General features: G+C 53.3%; 1 protein-coding gene across 1 annotated transcript in view; it reads left to right on the top strand.

The window, feature by feature from the left end:
• The window catches only part of CD276 (CD276 molecule), a 33020-nt gene extending 16038 nt beyond the window's left edge, over positions 1-16982 (top strand). The window contains exons 2-10 of the mRNA XM_043919637.1: positions 3613-3739; positions 5960-6301; positions 6483-6797; positions 7402-7740; positions 7922-8218; positions 12011-12145; positions 12843-12884; positions 14247-14282; positions 15575-16982. Of these exons, the coding sequence (XP_043775572.1) occupies positions 3667-3739; positions 5960-6301; positions 6483-6797; positions 7402-7740; positions 7922-8218; positions 12011-12145; positions 12843-12884; positions 14247-14282; positions 15575-15597 (1602 nt within the window). The 5' untranslated portion in view covers positions 3613-3666 and the 3' untranslated portion in view covers positions 15598-16982. The remainder of the gene's footprint in view (positions 1-3612; positions 3740-5959; positions 6302-6482; positions 6798-7401; positions 7741-7921; positions 8219-12010; positions 12146-12842; positions 12885-14246; positions 14283-15574) is intronic.
• Positions 16983-24413: the final 7431 nt, after the last annotated feature.

Genomic DNA, 24413 nt, shown 5'->3' with positions numbered 1-24413 from the left:
CAGACCTGGATCCAGGGACTTAACTGCTGTTTTCAGAAGCTATTCTCTACTCTTCTATCCAGTGCTGGTTAGCAAAGATTGACACTAGTTCTATGACTTGATCCTTCTTGCCTTCTGGGGGAGGTGTTGTCCAAGCAGCCCCTGCAAGGGTTGCGAAGAGGCAGGGGGGTTAAGAGAAAATGGGGTGCTGCTGGTGGTCATGGTAGGGGCAAGGAGTTCCCCTGAGACGTCCCCAGAGCCAGGGCATCGTGGTATAGAGCCCACCTCCGCCCTTGATTTTTGGTTTTGGCTTTTTGGAGGTCACTCTGGGGAGGTTCCTTGTGGCTCCACCTCTGCTGGGGTTGGATGCACTTACTGTACCTCAGGCCTCGGGTGGCCTGGGCCCCTTCCTCCTGCTTCTCTGAGAAAGCCACCCTGTGGCTTTCCTGCCAGGGCTCCTTGGAATTCCCACATTTGGCTGGGACGGGCTCGATGAGGATGGAGGAAGAGGAGGAGGGAAAACCGGCTGGTGACTCACCGGGAGGGGTGGCACATGCTGACTCCAGGGCATCCTGCCTGGGGGTGAGAATTCCCCTTTGTAGAAAAGGTGGGCAGGGCAGTGTGAATGCAGCCTGAGGCCTATGCGTCTCCATGACCTGCTGTGTGCTGGGCAGCCAGTCTGTCCCAGTGGTCGCAGGTCATGCTTCTGTTGCCTAGCAATACCCTCTCTGAGATGTGTTCCCCACTCCTGCCCTCACTCAGCTATTGGGGAGGGAGCCTCTCCCTGTCCTCGGTTCTGGGCTGTCAAGGCTTCTCCCCAGGGAATGCATGGGACAGGAACTTCCCTGAGTCCAGAGTCTAGCAAAGGAGTTGAAGGGAGCAAATCCAACCCCTGGAAAGGTTGAAGGTAGGAGGAGAAGGGGAGGACAAAGGATGAGATGGTTGGATGGCATCACCGACTCGATGCGACAGGGAAGCCTGGTGTGCTATAGTCCACGGAGTCACAAAGAGTCGGACATGACTGAGAGACTGAACTGACTGACCACTCCCCCTACCCCCCGGGAATCCTCACCTTCCCTCAGGAGGGAAGGACAGCTCAGCCCTTGGGGAACCTGATTAGATTGGGAGACCTCCCCACATTCAAGGAAGTGGCAGCCAGTCCAAGCAACCCTGGCAAGTAAACCCAGCAGAAGCAGCAGGAATTAGCTTGATGAATGGAGGAGACAGTCATCAGAAAAGGCTTGAGAGCCAGGCAGAGTGGTGTGCGTTTATTCTGGTGGTAAATGGGGAACCGTGTGAGGGCCTTGTAGAGGAAGGATATGAGCAGATTCCTGCGTCAGGTCCTAAGAGGAGACACGCAGAGTGTGGGGTGGGCAGGGGCGGAGTGGAGGGTAACGGGAGGATCACAGGAGCGCTGGCCGCCCAGGTCAGGATGGGAGATGGTAGGCATGGGCAGCAGTGGGAAGAGTGAGGGAGACCCAGGAAGGACAGGCCTTGGTTCTGTCTTGGGGTAAATGAGAGCTCCTTAATCCTTAGTCTCTGTGATTCCTTCAGCAGACAGTCAGGCATGGCTGGCCACTGCCTGCCAGTATTTCCCTTCGGTCTGTGGTGGCCCTTGCAGGCAGGATGTGGTGCCTGCCAAGGGTGCCTTTATGAATGGACCTTGGAGGCTGCTGACTCAGCAGGCGGCACGGCTTTGAGGTCGCCAGGTTTGGACCAGAACTGTCTGGGAAGGAAGTGGCTGCTCAGGGCTTCCCCACTGTGGACAGCTGGGAGGTGGTGGTGGTGGGGGGGGGGGGCAGGATGCACCCGGCTTGGCCAGGGGGACTCCCGCAGCTCAGCTGCTGGGTGGGGGTGGGGGGGGGAGGCAGGCGGTGCTCGGCTGGGATGGGGAGGGTTGAGACTGGGTGCCTGCGACTGAAACTGATGCTGACTCAACTGCGGATGCCATTCGCCCCCTGGAAGGGCAGGGAGGCGTGGCAGGGGTGGAGAATGCAAACCCTTCTCAACTTTGTGAAAAATATGAAGTCCCCTCACTTATCTGGGCTTTAATTTTTTTTCCTCTTGCAAAATGGGACCAAGTCAGGCAGCCTGGCTCCCTGGGTGGTCTGAGGAATGTGAAACCTTTTCTATTTTTGTCAAATTGTATTGAATGGCATGACTCGACCCTGGTGACACATGGCTTGGTCAGGATGTGACGATCAGGCAGCAGCTGTGAGACCTGGGGAAAAGGCAGACAGCATTGGGGGTGGGGTGGGAGGAAGCCAGGGACTGGGAGCAGGGCTGGACCTGGGAGGTCGCAGAAATACCCCCACTCAATCGTGATTCCAGTCTGGGTGCGGGGATCAGTCTCAGAACAGGCCACTTCCGCTCAGTATATGCATGTTAAACTAGACCATGTCCTTTCCCTTGAGCCCCACGCTCATTCACCGGGCCGCCTTCAGAAGTCTCGCCAGGAAGTTCCTGCACAACCACCTTTCACTACACACACCCTACCCCAAACCCTTCCCTGCTCTCTGCCTCCACAAATGCTCTACCTGGTCCCTAGGCTCAAACCATGGCCGCCCTGGCTGCTCCCTCCCTCTCTCCCCTGCCCTCTGTGCTGACACTTTCCCCAGACCTGCTTTGTCCCGTCTGTCCAACTCTTCTCATTTACCCTGCAGATGCTATCAGTGTAATCTTTATGAAACACAGCTCTGACTATATCCTTTCTTTTATTCCAGAACCTTCAGTGGCTCCCAGCTGCCTTTAGGATGAGCTTCTGACCTCTTGTTATGTTGTTCAGCCGCTAAGTTGTGTCCCAACTCTTTGCAACCCCATGGACTATAGCATGCCAGGCTTTCTTGTCCTTCACTGTCTCCTGGAGTTTGCTCAAACTCATGTCCATCGAGTCAGTGATGCCGTCCAACCATCTCATCCTCTGTCGTCCCCTTCTCCTCCCGCCCTCAGTCTTTCCCAGCGTCAGGGTCTTTTCCAATGAGTCAGCTCTTAGCATCAGGTGGCCAAAGTATTGGAGCTTCAGCATTAGTCCTTCCAATGAATATTCAGGACTGATTTCCTTTAGGATTGACTAGTTTGATCTCCTTGCAGTCCAAGGGACTCTCAAGAGTCTTCTCCAGCACCATAATTCAAATGCATCAGTTCTTCGGTGCTCAGCCTTCTTTATGGTCCAACTCTCACATCCATACATGACTACTAGAAAAACCATAGCTTTGACTATATGGACCTTTGCCAGCAAAATAATGTCTTAGCCAATCTCTAAGTCTTATTCTCCTCTACCAGCTGAGCCAAACTGATCTGTGTACATACCTGCGTTGCCCTGAGCAGGCCAGGCTTGACTATTCTTGGCCTTGCCTCTCCTATCTTTTGTTTGCCTATCAATATCTTAGAAGGGGTGGATCCTAACTGCCTGCTGCCCTGTCTCCCCTGATCCAGCCTCCCCAGTGACTCAATTCCCTCCTGCCAGCATCTCTCAAAATATCCCTCAGTGGGGAGCCCTGTAGGGTGTGGGAAGGAGAATCTCCCAGTGGGCTGCTGCAGCCTTCCACCAGGCTGGTCCAGGGGAGATGAGGTGAGAGAGAAGGCTTGGTAAGGACCTGCTGAGACAGAAGCCTCACTTCCTCTTCCTCACAGGCAGGGGCAGCCTTCCATCACGGAGAGCCCAGCTGTCAGCTGCCTCACGGGAAGATGCTGTGCGGACCGGGCAGCACGGGTGTGAGTGTGGCCCCCGCCCTGGGAGTGCTGTGGTTCTGCCTCACAGGTGAGGGGGGCAGTTTGGGGCCTCAAGGTGCCCACCAGGCCTCTCTGTCTGGCAGGGCTGGGAAGGTTTTGGCTAACTGCCCCCGAATCTCCTCTGTGCCCTGTCCACCTCATTCCTACCTTGGGATCCACCTTACTTTACATTTTTTAGCCTCTGTTTTCTCATCTGTAAAATGGTAACGTGAGCACTAAATGTGATAAGGCTGTTTCTCAAACACACGTGTGCTTCCTCCCGAGGGCCTTTGCACATACTGTCCTGTCTGCCTAAAACTTTCTGCCGCATGACTCGATCCCATATTTCATTCAAGCCATTGCTCAAATGTCACCTTGCCCAGGCTTTCCTGGCTACTGTGTATAGAATAACATCTCTTCCCTCCCTTTCCCTGACCTTACTTTATGCTTCTTCCCAACACTAATCTCCACCTGACATATTACATGTTTACTTGCTTATTGCCTGCTCTGCTCAAAGAGCAGAATGTATCCCCAGGGCCAGGATTAATGCCAGCCACATAGCAGGTGCTCAATAACCATGTTGAATAAAGGATATAAGTCTTCCCACACAGTTCTTGGCACAGAGTTGGCTTTCAATAATGGCACCTACTTTAATGACAACACCATCATATTTCAAATCCTAATCTGCTCAGAGGGAAATGGCCTCCTCCAAGGGGGAAGACAAAGCTGAGTGTCTGGTGCCATCTGGTGGTCAAAAGAAGGAAGCACCGCTTTACCCAGCGGTACGTTGATTTCTCTAGAGAAAGGGCTTTGGGTGACTCCTCAGATTTCATCCCCCATGTGCCCCCATACAAGGGGCACCCTGTTGGTCTCCAACTGTAGAGCTGGCCTGTGGTGCCTGGCAGCCTGGCAGGAGATCCAGTGACAGCTTAAGGCCTTTAGAGATGACCACACACTGCAAAGATGATGATGGGTGTGTGTGTGTGTGTGTGTGTGCGCGCGCGTGCGTGCGTGCGTGTGTGTGTGTGTGTGTGTGTGTGTGTGTGTTGCTTGCTCAGCTATGTCCTACTCTCTGCGACCCCATGGACTGTAGCCTGTCAGGTGCTTCTGTCCATGGAATTTCTCCAGGCAAGAATACTGGAGTAGGTTGCCTTTCCTCCTCCAAGGGATCTTCCCGACCCAGGGATCGAACCTGGGTCTCCTGCATTGCAGGCAGATTCTTTACTCTCTGAGCCACCAGGGAAGCCCAAAGACAATGATACCACCTCCCTGTATGTAATTAACAATGAAAATACTAACTATAAAATGCTATTTTTCAAAATGTGAGAAAACTTGAATGAGTGCTGTATTCAGCTAGCTTTGTTTCAAGACTGGTCTTCACACTTCCTGAGTGTGCCTGCTTTGCTGGTGCCCAGAGCACACACTTAACGTAAGCATTGCCCAAGAATGGCAGTGCCAGGCTAGGGGGCACATATCAGCAAAAGAAAAGCTGTCAGGAACCCCTACCTAACTTCCCAGGGCTCTAAAAGAAGAGCTGGACTGGAGGCAGAGGTGACTGGGTGGGAGGCTGCAGGGTAAACCCACAGGAGAGAGGGCAGGGGTGGGAACAGGGCAACCTGCCCTAGGGCGCTTTTCTCTGACTATGTCAGACTCTTTTTTCATTCCCTTTCAATCTCAGCTTAATATCTCTTTATGGAGAATGTGGTTCACCACCATATTTAAATGCATGGGTAATCTTTCTTTCTTGCACAAAAACTAATCACGTTTGTTGAGGAAAAGAAAAAGCACTTGTGATTCTTTCTCATCCAGAGAAAACCACTAATAATATTTGGGTGCATATTATTGTTTAGATTTTCTTTTCACAATTTATAAAGATAGTGTATACTGGGAAATGCAGCCAGCACAGACAGGTGTCATGCACCTGCCAGATTTTTTAAAAACTACATCTTTACTTTCTATCCATTGGCTTCTTTCTTTCTTAATACTCCTAATCACATGCTACCAAGAATTTGTGTGCTAGTTTGTCTCTCTCTCCCACTAAAATTTAAGCTCTTCAGAGGTGTGACCTTGGTGTTGTTCTCTGTGGCATTCTTAACGCTTACCCTTGGCATAGCATGTACTTACTATATTCATGTTGGTTGAACTAGAACCACAATAAACTCTCCTCAGCCCTTAAAAAAGGAGTGGACCGGGCCTGAAGGTAACTCAGAAGGGGAGGGGAACGGGAGGTCCCGAGTGTCCCACCCTGTTCTCACCGTCCTACCCTCAGGGGCCGCAGTAGAAGTCCAGGTTCCCGAAGACCCCGTGGTGGCCCTCGTGGGCACCGACGCCACCCTGCGCTGCTCCTTCTCGACCGAGCCCGGCTTCAGCCTGGCACAGCTCAACCTCACCTGGCAGCTGACAGACACCAAACAACTGGTGCACAGCTTCGCCGAGGGCCGCGACCAGGGCAGCGCCTATGCCAACCGCACAGCGCTCTTCCCAGACCTGCTGGCTCAGGGCAACGCGTCCCTGAGGCTACAGCGCGTGCGCGTGGCTGATGAGGGCAGCTTCACCTGCTTCGTGAGCATCCGGGACTTCGGCAGCGCCGCGGTCAGCCTGCAGGTGGCAGGTGAGAGCCGCGAAAGGGGGCGCCCTCCCCCTGGCACACCCCTCACACTTCCCACAGCCCTTTACCCACTGCCCCAGTGCTGACGCTTGTCTTCACAGCCCCAGGCGCTCTTTCCCTCCACTGTGTCCCACCGCCCTTGCATTCACCTGACTTTTGCCCTCTATCTTCTGCTCCCCTCCAGCTCCCTACTCAAAACCCAGCATGACCCTGGAGCCGAACAAGGACCTGAGGCCTGGGGACACGGTAACCATCACGTGCTCCAGCTACCGGGGCTACCCCAAGGCTGAAGTGTTGTGGCAGGATGGGCAGGGCGCGCCGTTGACCGACAACGTGACCACGTCGCAGATGGCCAACGAACAGGGCTTGTTCGACGTGCACAGCATCCTGAGAGTGGTGCTGGGCGCTAATGGTACCTACAGCTGCCTGGTTCGCAACCCCGTGCTGCAGCAGGACGCTCACGGCTCGGTCACCATCACGCCCCATAGAAACCCCACAGGTTTTTCTTTTGTTTTCTTAAATGTCCCTTGGGGTGGGGGTTAGGGGCGGGGAGTTGGCCCAGTCTCCACTGGTCATGGTATCTGAATCTAGCTCCTTACATTCAGTCTCCCAGAACAGAGAGACGCCCAATAATAATAACAGAAAACATACACAGGTTGCATAGAGGGAAAGCTTACCGTGGCAGGAGTAGGTGAGGGTGATGATCACAGGTCGTCTCAGCTCTCTGGGTCTCCTGACTCCAGGGCTCTGGAAACCTGTGGAAAGAGTGGAGAAGCATTCAGATCTCAGAAGAGAGTCGGAGAATAGGAGAGGGAAATGGGTCCTGGCGGAGAGGGGAGTTTTGCTAGGGCTGCAGGCTGCCCCAGGCCAGGTCCCCTGGAAGATGGACCTTGTCAGGCCAAGGCCAAGTTGCTGTGATTCTTGTCAGAAGATTAGGGAGATGTCTGGAAGTGTTGAGACTCAATCTGTTTCTAGGTCTGGGGAGAAAATGGGAAGATGGCATGGGACCTGGGGGTCGATGGAGGAGATATGGGGGGCAGTCCGGTGGTAGCCGAGTGTCCCCACCCCTCCTCACTGCCCTGCCGCTTCAACCTCGCCTTCAGGTGCGGTGGAAGTCCAGGTTCCCGAAGACCCCGTGGTGGCCCTCGTGGGCACCGACGCCACCCTGCGCTGCTCCTTCTCGACCGAGCCCGGCTTCAGCCTGGCACAGCTCAACCTCATCTGGCAGCTGACAGACACCAAACAACTGGTGCACAGCTTCGCCGAGGGCCGCGACCAGGGCAGCGCCTATGCCAACCGCACAGCGCTCTTCCCAGACCTGCTGGCTCAGGGCAACGCGTCCCTGAGGCTACAGCGCGTGCGCGTGGCTGATGAGGGCAGCTTCACCTGCTTCGTGAGCATCCGGGACTTCGGCAGCGCCGCGGTCAGCCTGCAGGTGGCAGGTGAGAGCCGCGAAAGGGGGCGCCCTCCCCCTGGCACACCCCTCACACTTCCCACAGCCCTTTACCCACTGCCCCAGTGCTGACGCTTGTCTTCACAGCCCCAGGCGCTCTTTCCCTCCACTGTGTCCCACCGCCCTTGCATTCACCTGACTTTTGCCCTCTATCTTCTGCTCCCCTCCAGCTCCCTACTCAAAACCCAGCATGACCCTGGAGCCGAACAAGGACCTGAGGCCTGGGGACACGGTAACCATCACGTGCTCCAGCTACAGGGGCTACCCCGAGGCCGAGGTGTTGTGGCAGGATGGGCAGGGCGCGCCGTTGACCAGCAACGTGACCACGTCGCAGATGGCCAACGAACAGGGCTTGTTCGACGTGCACAGCGTCCTGAGAGTGGTGCTGGGCGCTAATGGTACCTACAGCTGCCTGGTTCGCAACCCCGTGCTGCAGCAGGACGCTCACGGCTCGGTCACCATCACAGGTAGGGGCCGAGGAGCAGCTGGGGAAGGATAGAAAGAACCATCGCTTTTTATCTAGACTCTGAGCCAGAATTCAAATAGGTTTGGGTGGTCAAGATTTTAAAAAAAAATTTTTTTTTCTTAACATTTCACATGTCTCAAATTCTCCCCCAAGCAGTCCTTAAGGGACTTGCTATATTGTGCAGTAAGAATCATTTGTAGTATTTGCCCTCCTAAGAGTGTCTTGGTACTTGGGGACTGAATACCTGCCTGGAATCTGGAGGTGTTCCAGGAGGGAGTTCTGGAGAAGCCCAAGGCATAGCTCTGTCTGGAGTGCTTTCCTATGGGAACCTCTCCAAGTGCTGGGAAGGTGTTGCTACGTCACCATCTGTTGCTGGCACCATCTGACTGTGAGCGCCTGAGAGACAGCTGGGCCTCTCCAGGTGGTCAGACCCCTCACCCCATCAATGTCAGTTCTCCTGATGGAATTAAACTGGACCCAGCCAGCCTTTGAACTTCCCTGGTAGCTCAACTGGTAAAGAATGCACCTGCAATGCAGGAGACCTGGGTTCGATTCTTGGGTTGAGAAGATCCCTTGGAGGAGGGCATGGCAACCCACTCCAGTATTTCCTCCTGGAGAATCCCCATGGACAGAGGTGCCTGGCAGGCTCCAGTCTCTGGGGTCGCAACTAACCGCGGCACACAGCACTGGCAGCCTTTGGAATGGCTGGGCTCTCTCTGCTGCCCCCCTGTGGTCAAACACCAGATCAACGCTGCCCCTTTGGTAATTCCCTCCATCTCTACAGTTTCGGGTTCCTGGCCCAGACACACTTCCCTTCCTTTAGTGCCCACCTCAGTGGGTACCCCTTGTGCCTGGAGGGGTGAAGAGGGCTCAGACCTACACTCAGGCCAGGGGGAGGCAGTCTTCATCCTTATTTGGATCTCATTCTGGCTCCTCTGTACCTCCCCTTGGGACAGCTAACCTTTCCTAGGGACCTCCCTGCATTCTCTGGGATCAGGACAGCAGGTTCTGTTCATCTGGTTCTCCTATTTCTTTCCCATGACTTCCACCTGACCTGTGGCCCACAGAAGACCTGATCCCCCTGATAACCAGTTTCTGCGCAAGCCTCAGGCTTCACTGACTCACTCCTGTCTTCCTGTGCCCCATTTGCATGGACCTTGCGTGGCCTTCACTTCTGCAAATGTCCATCATATTTGCCTTCTAGGAATTCAAGCTCATTCCTCCTCATTCTCTTTCACGGTTTTCCTTCTGGCAAGGCTTTATTCCCTTTGCCCACCCCCTTCCCAAGATTGACTTCACCCTCTTTCTGGAGACCCCTAGGCCTATACTTTCTGTGGGGGAGTTACTGCTCTGGGCTATTGGATGTCCCATGGGGTCTCCTTGACCTTTTAGATACATCAGCATATGGTCTGATGTAGCCACAGGAGAGAATCAGAAATATTAGATACAGAAGGATTGACAGAGAATGTGAAGTTTTCAGAGAAGGGGGGAGTGATCAGAATGGGCTGCAGTTTCAGGAGAAGTCTCTAGGGACAGGTGGGAGTTGAGGGGACCTTGAAGGATTGGTGATCTTCGTGATAATTTGCACACTGAGCTGAATTGGCTATTCGCCACCCTGTGTAGAAAGGGCTCGTGAGCATGCAATTATATTCATATACCTGAAGATGCAGGTCTGAAACCCCACTCTGTCCTTGACTGGCAGAATGAGGACAAGCCTGACCTGTGCTGCAGGCACCGACACCAGCCTAGGGGTGGACATAGTGGGAGCCCCTCCGCCTGGGTGTTTCTGTGGCTCTGCTCCATGCTTTTCTGCAGGAGCCCCACCCTGGGATCCCCGGGGTTTCTTCCATGTGCTTCCTGGTACTATCCTCCTTTCCTGCTCAGTGGGGACATTTCCCCATCTGAGAGAAAAATATTAAAAATTGTAGTAGCTGGCATTTAAAGTGCGTTCATTTCACAGATGAGGAAGCTGAAGGCCAGAGAGAAGAGAGAACTTTCCCAAGGCCACAGTCTAGCACAGTGGCTCTGACTCTTTGGGGATTAGCCACCTCTCTGAAAACTGGATACATGATAAATGCAGTCATTTGCATTTAAGTTTTGAGGGCTTGTGGCCCCGCTGCACTCATCCATGGGGGTCTGTGAACCTTGGCTCCAGCATCCTGCAGTGAGCAGATGAACCAGAATCCAACTTTTAGCCTCTCAGCCTAATTTCCTCTCCTCCCCACCACCCAGCCTCCTGTTTTTGTGAGAGCAGGTCTGCCCTACTTTGGAGCCCTTGGCCTCTATTCACTTCGGGCAGCTTTGTGCCTTGGAAAACATTCTGGGACTCAGACTTTGAGTCCTCCAGCCTGGTCCCTCTGCACCTGCTGGAGGTTAGTTGCATGTGCTGTATGTGGAGGGGGCTCTGTGGAGCAAGTCCTGGATGTGGAGTCTGAGGATGCAGGTCTGAGCACTGCTCTGTCCTTGGCTGGTGGGACGAAGGCAAGTCAGACCTGTGCTCCAGGTACCAACACCAGCCCAGGGCTGGACAGGGCAGGAGCCCCACCTGCTGGGCGTTTCTGTGGTCTGCTCCATGCTTTCCTGTGGGAGCTTCCCCTGCTTTGGATTCCCAGGGGTCCCTTCCATGTGCTTCATGGGCTGGCCAGCCTGTCCTCTTGTGTCAGCTGCTATCTTTCTCTCCTGCTCCTGTTCCCCGGGGTGATGGGTCCCTTTGCTGCTGATATCCAGAGCAGCAGTGTAACCGGCCATGCCTGTTGGAAGTGACCCTGGCCGCAAACCCGCATAATCAGTGTTAAGGCCTCCACTGCCCGAGGGTTGATGGCACTGCTCTCTGCTCTGATGGCATCTTCTGCAGGAGTTTTTGTTAGATGTGTTGTCCCCAAGGCCTCTGCCCAGGACCCCATGTGGATCCTGGGGCTGGGCTGGAGGACAGTGCATTCGGAACAGCTGTGGGTCCTTACCCAGCCGAGGGCAGCTCAGCTTCTTCCCTCTGCCCCGAGATAGCCTACAGGAGGGCCCTCAGCATTTCACAGCACTTTTCCCCTGGCAAAGTCTCCTTCTCAGGGGTAAACCTGTACTCTGGTGCCCTCCGTGTCCACCCTCATCTTTATGCGGGAATCTGCACACATCTTCTGTCAAAGGCTGGATGTATGTGTATTTTAGGTTTTGTGGGCCACATAACATCTCTGTTGCTGCTGTCTTTCCTTTTTTGGTAACCCTTTACAAATGTAAAACTATTATTAGCTCGTGGGTTGTACAAAAACAGGCCACAGGCCAGATTTGGCCCATGGACTGTGGTTTGCCAACTCCTGATCTGTAAGGTGGAGAATATCCCCAGGTGGGGCTGGGGGAGAAGGGGGGCTTCCTGGGGAGGAATCATAAGCCAGGTGGAGAGTGAGGAAGCACTTTTCAGGTAGAGGACACCAACAGCAGTGGTGCAGGGGCTGGGAGCAGTCAGTCATCTCTACAGAGCATGGAATTACAGAGAAGCTTGAAGCACTCTTTTCATGTCAGTAGGGAGCCATAGAAGGTTCTTGAGCATCGTGGACCACAGATTCGTCAACCCTCCCAGGTTGAGGCCTGCCCACGGCAATCCCAGCTGTGTCAGGCTTTGGAGGGTTTGTGGATGTGGGGGGAAGGGGCATGGGAGCTTATGTAAGCTCCCTTCATGGTGTGGGGGCCCCATGAGGGTAGGAGCCTCCTGTTCACACTTTGGAGTCAGAGGGGTTGTCCTCAGGGCCACTGGGGGTCAGGCATGACAGTCTCTCCCCATTCTCCCCATTTCCCCTCCCAGGGCAGCCCATGACCTTCCCCCCCGAGGCCCTGTGGGTGACCGTGGGGCTCTCCATCTGCCTCGTCATACTGCTGGTGGCCCTGGCCTTCGTGTGCTGGAGAAAGATCAAACAGAGCTGCGAGGAGGAGAATGCAGGTAAGTGAGAGAGGGGGTGTGCATGTGTCTCCGGGTATGTTGGTGTGTCCATGACATCAACAGGAGTGTCACTTTCCAGTGACAGAATGAATGTGTGTGCAAATGCAGCTACATTGTGTGTGTATGTGTGAGATCTGGAGGCTGAACAGATCTCGTGTGCTTAAACAAGTGTGAGCCTGCCCGTGAGTGTGCAGACAGGCAGGGTGAGTGTGAGTGTGACTAGGAGTGAGTAGGTGTAACAAAGGGATGGATGTGTCTGTGTGTGACTGTGAGAGCATAAGTCACGTGAGTGTGTCTGAGTGAGAGCACGTGGAAATCGAGCCACGCAGGCGTGACTGCTTTGTGGGTTTGTGTGTCCCCATGAGAGGATGTGTCATCCTTAGAGTGGACAGCGTCTGAAGCAGCTGCTGCTTGCTGGGGTCAGTGTGGGTTGACTTGGTGATTGGTAGGTGGTAAGTTGACAATGATAGGTAGGAGGTTTGACCTTGGTAGGGAAATTGACTCTGGTGAATGGTGGGTGGGTGAGTGAGTGGATCATCCTTGGCCAGGTGAGTGGCAGGCTCCTGCCTGGGGTCCCTCTCATCCTGCCACAGGCCAGGTCTGCTCAGCCCCATTTACCTGCCTCCTGCATTCCCAGGAGCAGAAGGTCAGTGATGAAGGTGAGTAGGGCTGAGGAAGTTTCTGTTCCCTCTTCCAGGAGCCGAGGACCACGATGGGGATGGAGAAGGATCCAAGACGGGTAAGTCTGAACCCAGAGGGACTCTGTTGGCTGAGGACGGATGCAGGGACAGGGGCAGGGACCCCAAGGTCTGGAGGGGCCCCATTTACTTGAAGGTTTGAATGAAATGTGTCCCGTGGACTGAGGCCTCCCGGCCCAGGTGAGTCTGGCCTTTGCTCAGCAGCAGACCTGGAGGCAGGTCTCCCAGGGGCTGCTTCATTTCTCCTGTCTGCCTTTACCCACCTCCCAGGGCCACTCCACCCTGAAGGACCTGGCTCGGGAAGCAGGGCAGGCTGGGTTTTAGTTCCAGCCCCAGCTCATATAAGCCGAGTGGCCTTGAGCAAGTCACTTTGCCTCTCTGGGCCTCAGTTTCTGCCTAGCTGCTCCTTTCATAGGTGGTGTGAGTTAAATTAAATGAGATCATGCATATTAAGGGCCGAATATCATGCCGGGGACCTGCACAGGGCTCCACAGTTTTCAGTCCTGTTATTAGCACTGTGTTTTTAGCCTGACACAGTTCCACTCTGATAAGAGGCTGAATAACTTTGGTCAGTGCTTTTTTCTTCTGGGCTTCAGCTTCCCATTTGTAAAATGGCCTCCTGGCCTTTCCTGATGGCACCAAAGGGCTGTTTTGAACCTCTCTCACGTGACTTTGCAAAGGGCCTGGCACTGTGGGGACACCAGCCTGGAGCCTGGAGAGGAGGCACCAAGGCCCTGATGCCCCACGGCCACTGGAGGCCTCGCTGCCTTCCCTCCCCAGGGCCCAGGGACTGGGGGAGCAGGTCCTTGCTGAGCCCTCTGTGATGGTGCCAGTTGACAAGGGTTACCCCCAGTCCCTGGAGAAGGAAGGGCAAAAGATCGATCTCTGGGGACTGCCGTTAACTGTGTCAATTCATTCTCTGCCTCTGGTGTCCGGGTGTGGCAGGTGGAGACACAGCCTGGGATCAGGCCTCATTTTTCTTGTTCAGCTGGCAGAAGGGAGGGACTGGGGAGAAGAGGGGAGCTTAGAGACATGCTTAGTCTCAGTTCTGCAAGATCCCGGGCCTACCTAGTGACGCCTGCAGCCTCCTTTAGCACCTTACTTAACCCTATTTGTAGAGCAGGCTTAGGGTACTCCCACATCCCTCACTCACAGGAGGGCCGGGAAGTTGTTCCCATTATAGAGATGCAGAAAACTGAGGCCTAGGGGAGGAGTGACAAGTCACAGAGCAGAACTAGAACCTGGGGCAGCAGCTGAGACCCCTTTTCCAGTGCTGTGATGTTTCCCTCACCCTCTCAACTTCTCCCTCCTGCCTCCTCCTCCCAGTCCTTCTAGACTTTATTTCTTCCTTACCACCACTTTCCAGTTCCCCCCTTCACTGTGTACTCCTTCCTTTTTTGCAGCCCTGCGGCCCCTGAAACACTCTGAAAACAAAGAAGGTAAAGACATGTGGTGTTTGTGCATCTGTGTGTGTGTGTGCCCTTGTGTGTAGGAGGCTAGGGTGTGGTCATTGGTGATGGGGTTGCTGCTGCCCTAAGGCTCCCTCCCCCAGAAGAACAGCCTCGACTCCTCCCTGTTGAAATGGCAGCAGGTGGAGAAATCAAGGTCCCAACTGTTCTTAACAGGATACAGATATGACAGAGGCTTAACCGGGACAGGAGTCGAGATTGTCTTAAGGCCACTGGTACCCTGGAACCCACTTCCTCCTAAGGGGCTTCTACCTTCTTCTACTCAAAGCTTCCATTGCCAGGTCCAGGTGGCTGCTCCAGCTCCCACAAGCCTCCAGAACGAAGAGGGAAAGAGGAGAGAGAGGGGACATTTTTTTCTAGGGCTTGACTAGAAATAGCTCCTGTCACTCCTGTTTATATCCATTTGTCAGAACCTAGTCACGTGACTGCAACTCAAGTGAGGCTAGGAAATGGGGTTTTCAGCTGGACAGGCACGTTCCTGGTACATAGTCAGTGGTTAATAATTGTTAGTGATGGTTATTGGTCAGATTATCATAACATCAGCAGTTACATTAGGAAGTGGTTGGTTGGAGGTTAGTTTTAGTTTGAGATTCTTCTTTATTAAAAGTGACCAGGAGCTACACCTCTGTGTGTGTCTGTTTGTTTATAAATATATGTATCTCTCTGTGTGTGTCTGTGTGTATTTTGAATAAGCTATTTCTCGCTGCAGACTTATCACTAAGAATGAGTGGCTTCCACTTCGAAGGTCGAAAGTTTGGGGACCTTAATTTTTGGCCAAAGGCTATGGAGCCTTAAGTAACTTTCAGGTTGCCTTGTTGTCCCTGTTAGGAAATAAACTTTCCATTCAGATCATGGTGGAGAGTGAGGCCATGGGTGTGAACGTATGGAGTGGAGAAGATGAATCAGGGGACAGACGGGGTGGGGGGCAGCATGGGGAAGGGAAGAGTGTGCCAGACCAAGGGAAGGGAAGGGTGCAAGGTGGCTGGACCCAGGGGGATTGAGAGAAGCCAGCGAGGACTTGGCAGTCTCCTTCAGGCACCCTCATGATCAGTCTGACGCCTAGCAGCTGTGTGTGTATCTGAGCTTTGAGGGCAGTGCTGGGTGTGGGGGCTGCCAGTCAGACTGCCGGTCCTCTCACACATACCCCGCCCCCTATCACCCGAGTATGTGACCACATCCCCGGGGTTCTGGCATACTCCCGAGACTAGCACTCCCGCATTTAACGCTCCCCCCTCTTTTTTCTTTCCCATCATGAAATGCAGATGATGGACCAGAAATAGTCTGACAGCGAGGCTCAGGGAGCTGCTGCCCCCGCCCTGGGGCTCCCGCCTCTGGGTGCACCGGAGCCTCGGCGCCAGCTCTGGGCGGGGGGCTTCCCTGCCTCCAACAGATGGCGTCCACTCTGGCGGATCTACTCATTCTGCAAAGGACACGATACACAGACCACGCTGCAGCCTTATTTCTCTGATGGACACGATCCCCAAGTCATCCTGCTGCCTTATTTCTCCAGTGACACGATACCTAAATCATCTTGCTGCTTTATTCCTTACGGACGCAATGCACAGACCTCCCCGCCACCGTATTTCCCCAAAGGATATGCTACACGGACCATCTGGCTGCCATTTGTCTCCAAAGATGTGGTACACAGTCTCCCCGTCGCCTTGTCTCCGATGGTCCAGATACACTAGTTATCACTTCTCAGCCTTCTCCCCCATCCGCCCGTAACTGTCTCCTCAGCGGAGGCCACTGCAGCCTTAGTATTTCCTCCAGACCAGAGGCGTCGCCTCCTGCTCTGGCCCCCAAATCAGCCTCTTCCCTCCTCCACCAAGTGAACACAGGGCCCCTCCCCCAGGCATGCAGACGCGCAGGTGCACGTGCTGGAACACGTGAGGCCCTCTCCTGGCCCTGCCTCTTCCGGGGCGCCCTGGGCTGTGCCCCGTGAGCCCCGCCCTCCACCCGCCCTCCCCACGGGAAGTACGTGCTGGTCACACCGGGTCTCTGGGCGGCTGCGCGGGCCTCCTTGGGATCTGCTGCCGTCCCTCTGCTTTTCCTTTCATTGATCCATTCAAGTAACGTTCACTGAGCATCTCTGGGCGTCAGCACTGTGTTAGGTACTGGGGTCCCTGCGCGAGAAGACAAGCCCCTCCCTAAGGAGCGAGAAACCCTTGAGGCAAGAGGGACTCCTGAGGGGCTCCTGCCTTGCTTCCTGCTGAACCCCTCTTCTGGACCACAGTTCCCTGGATACCTCACTCCCATCCCACCCCGCATCCTTGCCCAGAAACCTGGAAAGAGAAACAGAGCCTCTCGCCCCAACTGGAGCATCTGATGGTTTCCAAAGTGTCTTTCCAGGGATGCACAGCCGGGACAGGCAGCCCAGACCCGACAGACCCCGGGGAGCTGGGAGCTGCAGCGCAGGGGAAGCCTGAGGGCAGGGACCATCCCTCCCCCACCATGGTGCTATTCCGGAGCTGGGCAGACAACTTCTGGCTTGTCTCTGGCCAGTCCCCAACCTCCAGTGGAGTAAACTTCTGAGGACCTGATGTCCTCCTGTTGACATCCCTCCCTTCCCCAGGAATGAAAGATGTGGGGGTTTCTAATTTAAATGTGGGACTCTGAGAAATTTTGTTAACTGGGGGTGCATTTTGGGAAAAATAAATGCCTTTGTAGAAAGCTTTTTCTCTAAATTGTATGGCAGCAGGGCTCAACTGGAAGAATTCCCTTCTGGACATTTGAGGCCCAGAGTAGGGGTGCCTGGATCTCCTTACTCTCACTGTCCTTAAGTCGCTGGGTTTCCATGGCCCCTTTTGTAACTTCAGTTACCCACTTGGTAAGGATGCTGGCTGTCCAGAAAGCCAGGCCCTTGGTCACTGTATGGGGCTCCAGCCACTCCTAGAAGTGTCACCTAACATCTTTATCTCAGAAGATTCGGACTCCAGGCTTGTTTAAGGCCTCATGCCTCCATTTCATGGATGGGGAAACAGACCCAGGAAGAAGCTAACATAGAAAAGGAACTCTGCATGCTCTTTTTGGCTGACATAGTGGAATGGGCACCAGGCCTGAGTCAGATGTCCAGGTCTAAGACCTCATTTAGCCCTGCCCTGTGATCCTGAGCTGGGAGTTGAACTTCTCTGGGCTTTAGATTTTTTATTTTTCTGGCCATGCTGTGCAGCATACAGGATCTTAATTTCTCGATTAGGGACTGAACCTGTGCCCCCTGCATTTGGATTCTTAACCATTAGATCACCGGGGAAGTCCCAGGGCCAAGTTTTCTTATATGAAAAATGGGCCTGAGATTTTTCACCACCTTCCAGTTTCGAAGACTAAGATGAGGAGGTGAACATGGCAAGCAAACCATTTCCAGAGAATCAGGTTCAAGGATGTGGGAGCCTGAAGAAGTGCATTGGGCTCCTTTACCCTTGGGGGCCAGGGTCTCAGAACTGGCCCACCAGTCAGTCCCCAAACTCTGTGGGCCCTAGGGCAGCAGGAAGAGCTTGGGCTGGGGGTCAGGACACTTGACTTTTGTTTTGTTTTTAATTTTTTTTTCTTGTTTTCCTTTTTGACTTTTGTTCGTGGCTCTGCTACTGACTTGTGACCAAGTCCTTCATCCCTCTGAACCTTCATTGCTTTATATGTTAAGAAGGGGTGAAGGGACTTCCCTGGTGGTCCAGTGGTTAAGATGCTGTGCTTTGAATGCAGGGGTCAGGGGTTCAAACCCTGGTCAAGGAACTAAAATCCCACATGCCACATGGCCAAATAAATAAAAATTTTAAAAACAGCAAAATATTTTAAAAAAGAAGGGGTGATGTGTGCCCTTTGGAAAGATATGTGGAATTCTTTCCAAACTGGGGTGCTTCTTCTAAAGTCGATGGCCCTAGAAGTGAGTCCAGTCACCTTACTAGAAGGCCCTCCCACTGGTGCTGTGGGTAGGTTTTAGATTCAAAAACCTTTCGCCGAGGTTCTGTCTTTTGCCCCTTGTTTCTCCCTGTACCCTTGAGCGTGACCTCACCTCACCAGGCATCAACCACACCAGTAGAGTAGGGACAGTAGTAGTTCTTGTTTTGTAGGATTGTTGTGAGGGTTGGACAACATAGGAAGAAGATACTACAAACTGTAAAGTGCTGGGCACGTGTGATGGCTTATCTTTCCCTCCCTGCAGTCGGGTTGCACACACTTGCTCCCTCGGCGATTTTGTAGATGGAGCACAGTGACCCAGGGCAAGTTGTCTAAACCTCAGTTTGCCCATCAGTAAAACAGGCCCATTGGTGCTTTTTCTTTTGGACAGGGCTGGGAGATGGCTCAAACACGACCCTGTATCAGATGCTTGAGGGAGGGACCCGGCGGGTGTGGAACTTCCCTAGGGGCTGCAGGGTGAGGAAGGTGGCCATTCAGTCCCCTCCAGTGACTGGTGCCCCCAGAGAGCAGTATTTTTAGCTGCTCTTCCTGGGCAAAGCTCCAACTCCTGCATTTTAATGGAGAAATAATTCTCACAGTGTGACAAGCTGTAGCCTGCAGGTGTCACATCCATATTAAAGAGGGGACAGAGCAGGGTTCATTTTCCTGGCTTGAGGTGTGACCGGAATTCACCTCCAGGACCATTTGTAACCAAGGCCGTGAAGACCAATTAGTGGCTCTGACCATTCAGGAGGAGGAGACTGGGTGTCGGGTACAAACAGAATGGCTGGCGGGCCTGAGTCACCCTGCCTTTCTCTCCCTGCTCTCTTCCTCTTCAGAGCGCTCTCTCACAAGCACGGACAGCGCCTTCCGTGGTGTCTGTTCAGGCAGAGGCACTTGACCTGGCTCATCCTGGGAGGTGGTTGCCTCGTCGGATGCTGGTACGTGTGGGCCAAGGAACAGTTGTTTAGTCGCTGAGTTGTATCTGACTCTTCACCACTGCATGGACTCTAGCCCACCAGGCTGCTATGTCCATGGAATTTCCCAGGCAGGAATACTGGAGTGGGTTGCCATTTCCTTCTCCAGGGAATCTCCCTAATAAGCAGAGACCCTGGCAGATTATTTTTTATTAGTAGTAAAAAAGATTTTTTTGGCCACATGGCATGTGGGATCTTAGTTCTCTGACTAGGACTTGAATCTGCACCCCCTGCAGTGGAAGCATGGAGTCTTAATTACTGGACTGTCAGGAAAGTCCCAGATCCTGCAAATTCTGAGCGGGGCAATGGCCAAAGATCTTAATGCAGAGCCCAAGTCTTAAACTGAGACACGAAGCCAAAGATAGCCCTGAATAGCCCCGAACCCAGGCCTCCAAGTGCAGGACACTCAGGTGACCCGGAATGGAGCCATCATGAAGTGAGCGGCCGGAATGTGGAGGAGGTATGAGGGACAGAGGATTCAAACACCACAAATGCAAATAATATAGAAATGTAGAAACTGGTTGTCTTCACCTCCAATCCCCTCACTCAGGGAAAAGTACTACTAACAGTTTGCTATCTTTCCAGACTTTTCCCCAGGCTTACTCATTTATAAAAATGAAATCACAGATTCTGTTCTACAGCTTTTTCCCCCTGTTTTCTTTACCATTTTCTCGAGTCAGTTCTCTTTACTTTTTATGTTGAGGTGTCTCATACACCTAGTGTGTAAAAAAGATGCTAGTCCGCAGTGTACGGCTCTGTGAATTTTTAAAGAAGTGTTTACATCACCATGTAAATATCACCCAGATCAAGATATAGAACACTTTCAGGATCCAGAAAGTTCCCTCCTGACCCTGCCTAGTCAATGGCCCCACCCAGAGAGACTACTCTGGCTGTTTTCACCATCGATTCGTTTTGCTTGTTCTTGAACGTCATATAAATGGATCCTACTATATATACTATTTTGTGTCCAGCTTTTTGCAGAGACCTCCTTCATTCTTTCTAAATGGCTCCGTAGTATCTCCTAGCACTGCTGTTCTAGAATAGACTTTGGCCGCTTCTGCAGTTTGGAGACAAGTACTGCAGCTTTGTGCTCCAGTTGCTACAGTCTGCAGCCTCGCACCAATCACTGGCCCATAGGCCTGTAGATATTAAGTGCTGGTAGAGTTGCCACTTGTTTGGGCTGCCTTTGCAGCCAGTCCTCATGGCAGGAAGAACGTGCTAGTGAAGGGCACTTAGGGCCACTGGCAAAACGATTCTAGACAGGGCAGCAAGGGTGCCAGGAATTGCCACCCCAGCCAGGCACTCAGACTCACAGTGGAGCCTGACCCAGCAGTGGATGAGGTCTGCAGACCTCTCTTCCTCCCCCACCCACCGTGCACTGCCTTGCCCTTCAACACCTAACTTGTGGGGGCCCTGCCTCAATTCCCCAGGAGCTAGGGGTCTTCATGGTTCTAGGACCCCAGTCTTAGAGGTGAGCTTGTCTGCCTCTTGCTGGATGGGGTGGGCCTTGGGCTGAGAGGTGCATCCTGCGTGCGCCGCACCTGACCACAGCGGATGGGGCCACATTCATCAGCATCTCACTTCGATGCAGGTGCCTCAGGGCACATTCCATTTTCTGCACTTGTTTCTGAGGGTGTTCGTGACCTGCCATTTGGCTCCACCAGTTCCAGGTAATTACAGTGACACTATCTCAGCACTAATGAGGTGGTGCCTGTTACAGCACAGGGAACGCTGGGCCTCACGGGGCACACACAGCCCAGCCCTCGGAAGCAGAGGGTCTGTGACCTTTGTTCCCAGCCTTTCCGCAGCACCTGAGCAGTAAAATCGCCCCCTCCCCTCAGCTGATATGATTTCCTCATCCCCATCGCCCTCCTCTGGACCTGTTTCCTCATTGTCCCTTCCAGATGGAGACCCATGGATGAAAATGTTTCAGCCCCTAATAGATAATCCTGGGCACCACGCTCCTGCTCCACATCACATCAGTCCACTGGTTCTTAACCCTGGCTGCACCTTAGAGTCACTTAAGGAAGTTTTAATAATAGCAGTTTCCCGGCCCATCCCTAAAAGTTCTGATGCAGCTAAATGAGATCACTGCTAAATAGCTGATGTGTGTACCCCAGGGGCCCAAGCCTACCTTACAAGTTAACGCAAAAGAGGATTCAGAGAGACAGCCCAGAGCAGAGGCTTCTGAGACCAGGGGCAAGAGACAAGCCAGCTGTTCTCAATGAGACTGAATGAGACCAAAGAGTGTTTGTTTTCTCACTAAAGGAAGAAAAGAAAATACAGGTGCAAGGAAGGTTAAGGGGAGGGATCTTGTTTAGTGTGGAGAAGAGGAGGGCCTGTTCCTTGTGTTGCGGGTCCCAGAGGAGAGCAGGAACCCTAAGTTCCCACTCTTGGTCAGACCAGGCACCCAGGCTCTGGGGAAGTGAGAAAAGACAGGGCGCCAGGGATGACAGTGCAGCCCCCTTCAGCCTGAGGACAGGAGACAGGGGGCTCCCTCCTTTTCCTCCCACTGCCTCCCCTTCTCCCTCTCCCTTGTTGCCCCCAGGCCTCCAGATGTGCACAGTCATGCGGCTGGTCCTGGCTCCCTCCCTCCCTCCAGCACCACGAAGGGAAGGACCATCTGTCCTGCTCACTGCAGCCCAGCGGGCTGCGCGCGTGTGCCAGGCTCAAGAAAGCAGCCTTTGCACTCTTCCTGCTTCCTTTCCTCCCTGCCTCAAACTTGCTTCTGCCCCAGTGTATTCTGTGGCCTATACTGTTCTGCAGACCTGCTGCAGCCAAAGTGGCCTGAGGTTAGCGTCTTTCTTCTTCCACTGCCTTCCACCACCTTCCTGAGTGGTCTCTGGCCTCTAGTCCTCCCTCAGTCTCAAAGCTTAGCTATCTGGAGTCTACCTGTCTAGTCCCATAATTCAGGCTGTCAGGCTCCTGGGGTGCTAGTCTGCACCCTGTCTCATTCCCTTCCTGCCTCTTGTGCTTCAGTGTGAATGCTCAGTCTTTCAGTCATGTCCGAACTCTTTGCAACCCCATAGACTGTAACCTGCCAGACTCCTCTGTCCATGGGATTCTGCAGGCAAGAAATACTAGAGTGGGTTGCCATTTCCTACTTCCAGGGATCTTCCCAACCCAGGGATCGATCCCATGTCTCCTAAGGCTCCTGCATTGGCAGGTGATTTCTCTACCACTGCGCAACCTGGGAAGCCCCCTTGTATTTCAATATCCTCTCCTAAGCAGTGCCTGCAGAATGTGACCCTCACTCTCAGGGCACTGGGGGAAAGGACCAACATGTATCTCTGCTGGCCACTGAACTGACATTTAACCTTTATTTGCTAAGATAATTTGTTGCTAATGAATGAACACCCTACTTCTTATTTCTACAGCTTTCCTAATGGCTTGAAGTCTACATGCTCACTGGTGGGCACATCAGTAAACATTCTGAGAACCTGAAGGTGACCAGGTTGCAGAGGGTGCTTAGCCTCCATGGTTGACCACGCCAAGGGCTTGTGACATGGGAAGCATGGCCAGGGTGCTGATTTCCTTGGTCTCTCCACCCAGGCTGCCCTTCTGAGTATCTACCCACCTAATGCAGCCGGGAGGATAGGGGTCAGCCCTGCAAAAGAATGCGGGCTTCCCTGGTGGCTCTGCAGTAAAAGAATCTGCCTGCCAATGCAGGAGCTGCTGCTGCTGCTGCTGCTAAGTCGCTTCAGTCGTGTCCGACTCTGTGCGACCCCATAGACAGCAGCCCACCAGGCTCCGCTGTCCCTGGGATTCTCCAGGCAAGACACTGGAGTGGGTTGCCATTTCCTTCTCCAATGCATGAAAGTGAAAGTGAAGGCGCTCAGTCGTGTCCGACTCTTCGCGACCCCATGGACTGCAGCCTACCAGACTTGACTTGGGTTCAGTTCCTGGATCAGAAGATCCCCTGGAGAAGGAAATGGCAACCCACTCCAGTGTTCTTGCCTGGGAAATCTCGTGAACAGAAGGAGCCTGGTGGGCTCCAGTTTATGGGGTCAAAAGGAGTCAGACACGGCTTAATGACTCAACACCACCACCACAGCAAGAGAATGTGCTGGCGGCCAGGGACTCCAGACCTGGGACATTTGTGGAGTGGGCTTTGTAGTGCTAGGAGAGGAGTCCATTTTACTCTGTCTGGAGGATGGGTGATGAGGGAGAAGGGGCCAAAGGTGACTTATGGGGCGGGAGGAGTTGGATGGGCCATATTCAATCCTCTTTATAAGCCTTTGCTCAAGCTCTTCCCTCACTGAATCTGCCCCTTCTTTTCTCTGCCTGTGTAAATCCTACGCACTCCCTGCTGTGAATCCCCTGGATCCCTGACTGCACCTCAAGTGTTTCACAGCCATAATAAAGCCCTGGCTCCTTTGCTGCTCTCTGGAAGTTCATCTCCTTCTCCCCAGAGTAGTTCTGGATTTGCCTGCCCAGCCTGGGGCACAGAGCAGCCCCTGTCCTCCACTAAGTACCCAAACCACATTCATCCAGTCTCTGAATGGAATTCACACTGAGGCTGAAGCTTACTTCTGCACTATCCCCAGAAAAAAAAAAAAAAAAGGATTTCCCAGCAAAGGAATAATGTAAATGAGGCTGTCAAAGGGTGTCTAACCTATTTAAAGGAATAATCTATTTTAAAAATCTCTTAGAAGCCCCTATTTACCCAGAAACAATTGATATGGTAATTGCAAGTCTTTCTCCTTTTTATTTACCATGGAAGGTTCCCTGAGCTCCGTTCACCGACCCCCACATTCTATGTGGGGACCGCTACCTCCTAACCCTTGGGGTGCTGGGTACCCTGTGTCCTTGCAGGTCACTTCTGCAAAATGGGGTCAAGAACAATCCCCCCTTCTCTGGTTGACTGAGATGAAGAGAGATTGTCCAAAGGACTGTGGCTTCAAGGGGCACCTCACCTGCGCTTAAGCCGAGTGAATGGATAGGTCTGAACAGATGGCCTCAGGTTCAGCCTGTACAAACAGAAGAGATTTGACCTGAGACCAACAGAGAGGGGATAGGCAATCAGACAGGGTGTGGCAGGGGTGGAGGGGTACGGGAGGATGGAGATGGGGGTGGGGAGGATTGCTCAAGTCTCAGCTGAAGATGGCAGAAGATGAGCTTCAGGCTCGAGGGGAGGCAGCCGTGGCCCCCAGGATACCAGCATTGCAGATCAATGTAATCCCTTGGCCTGCAGATCGAATCTGCTTTCTCGGGGTTTAATTGACTTGTTGGC

Source organism: Cervus elaphus, chromosome 12 (assembly GCF_910594005.1).
Source record: "Cervus elaphus chromosome 12, mCerEla1.1, whole genome shotgun sequence".
In the NCBI taxonomy this organism is placed as follows: Eukaryota; Metazoa; Chordata; class Mammalia; order Artiodactyla; family Cervidae; genus Cervus; species Cervus elaphus.
The sequence above is the reverse complement of the archived record's forward strand: the minus strand, read 5'-3'. Positions and strand labels throughout refer to the sequence as shown.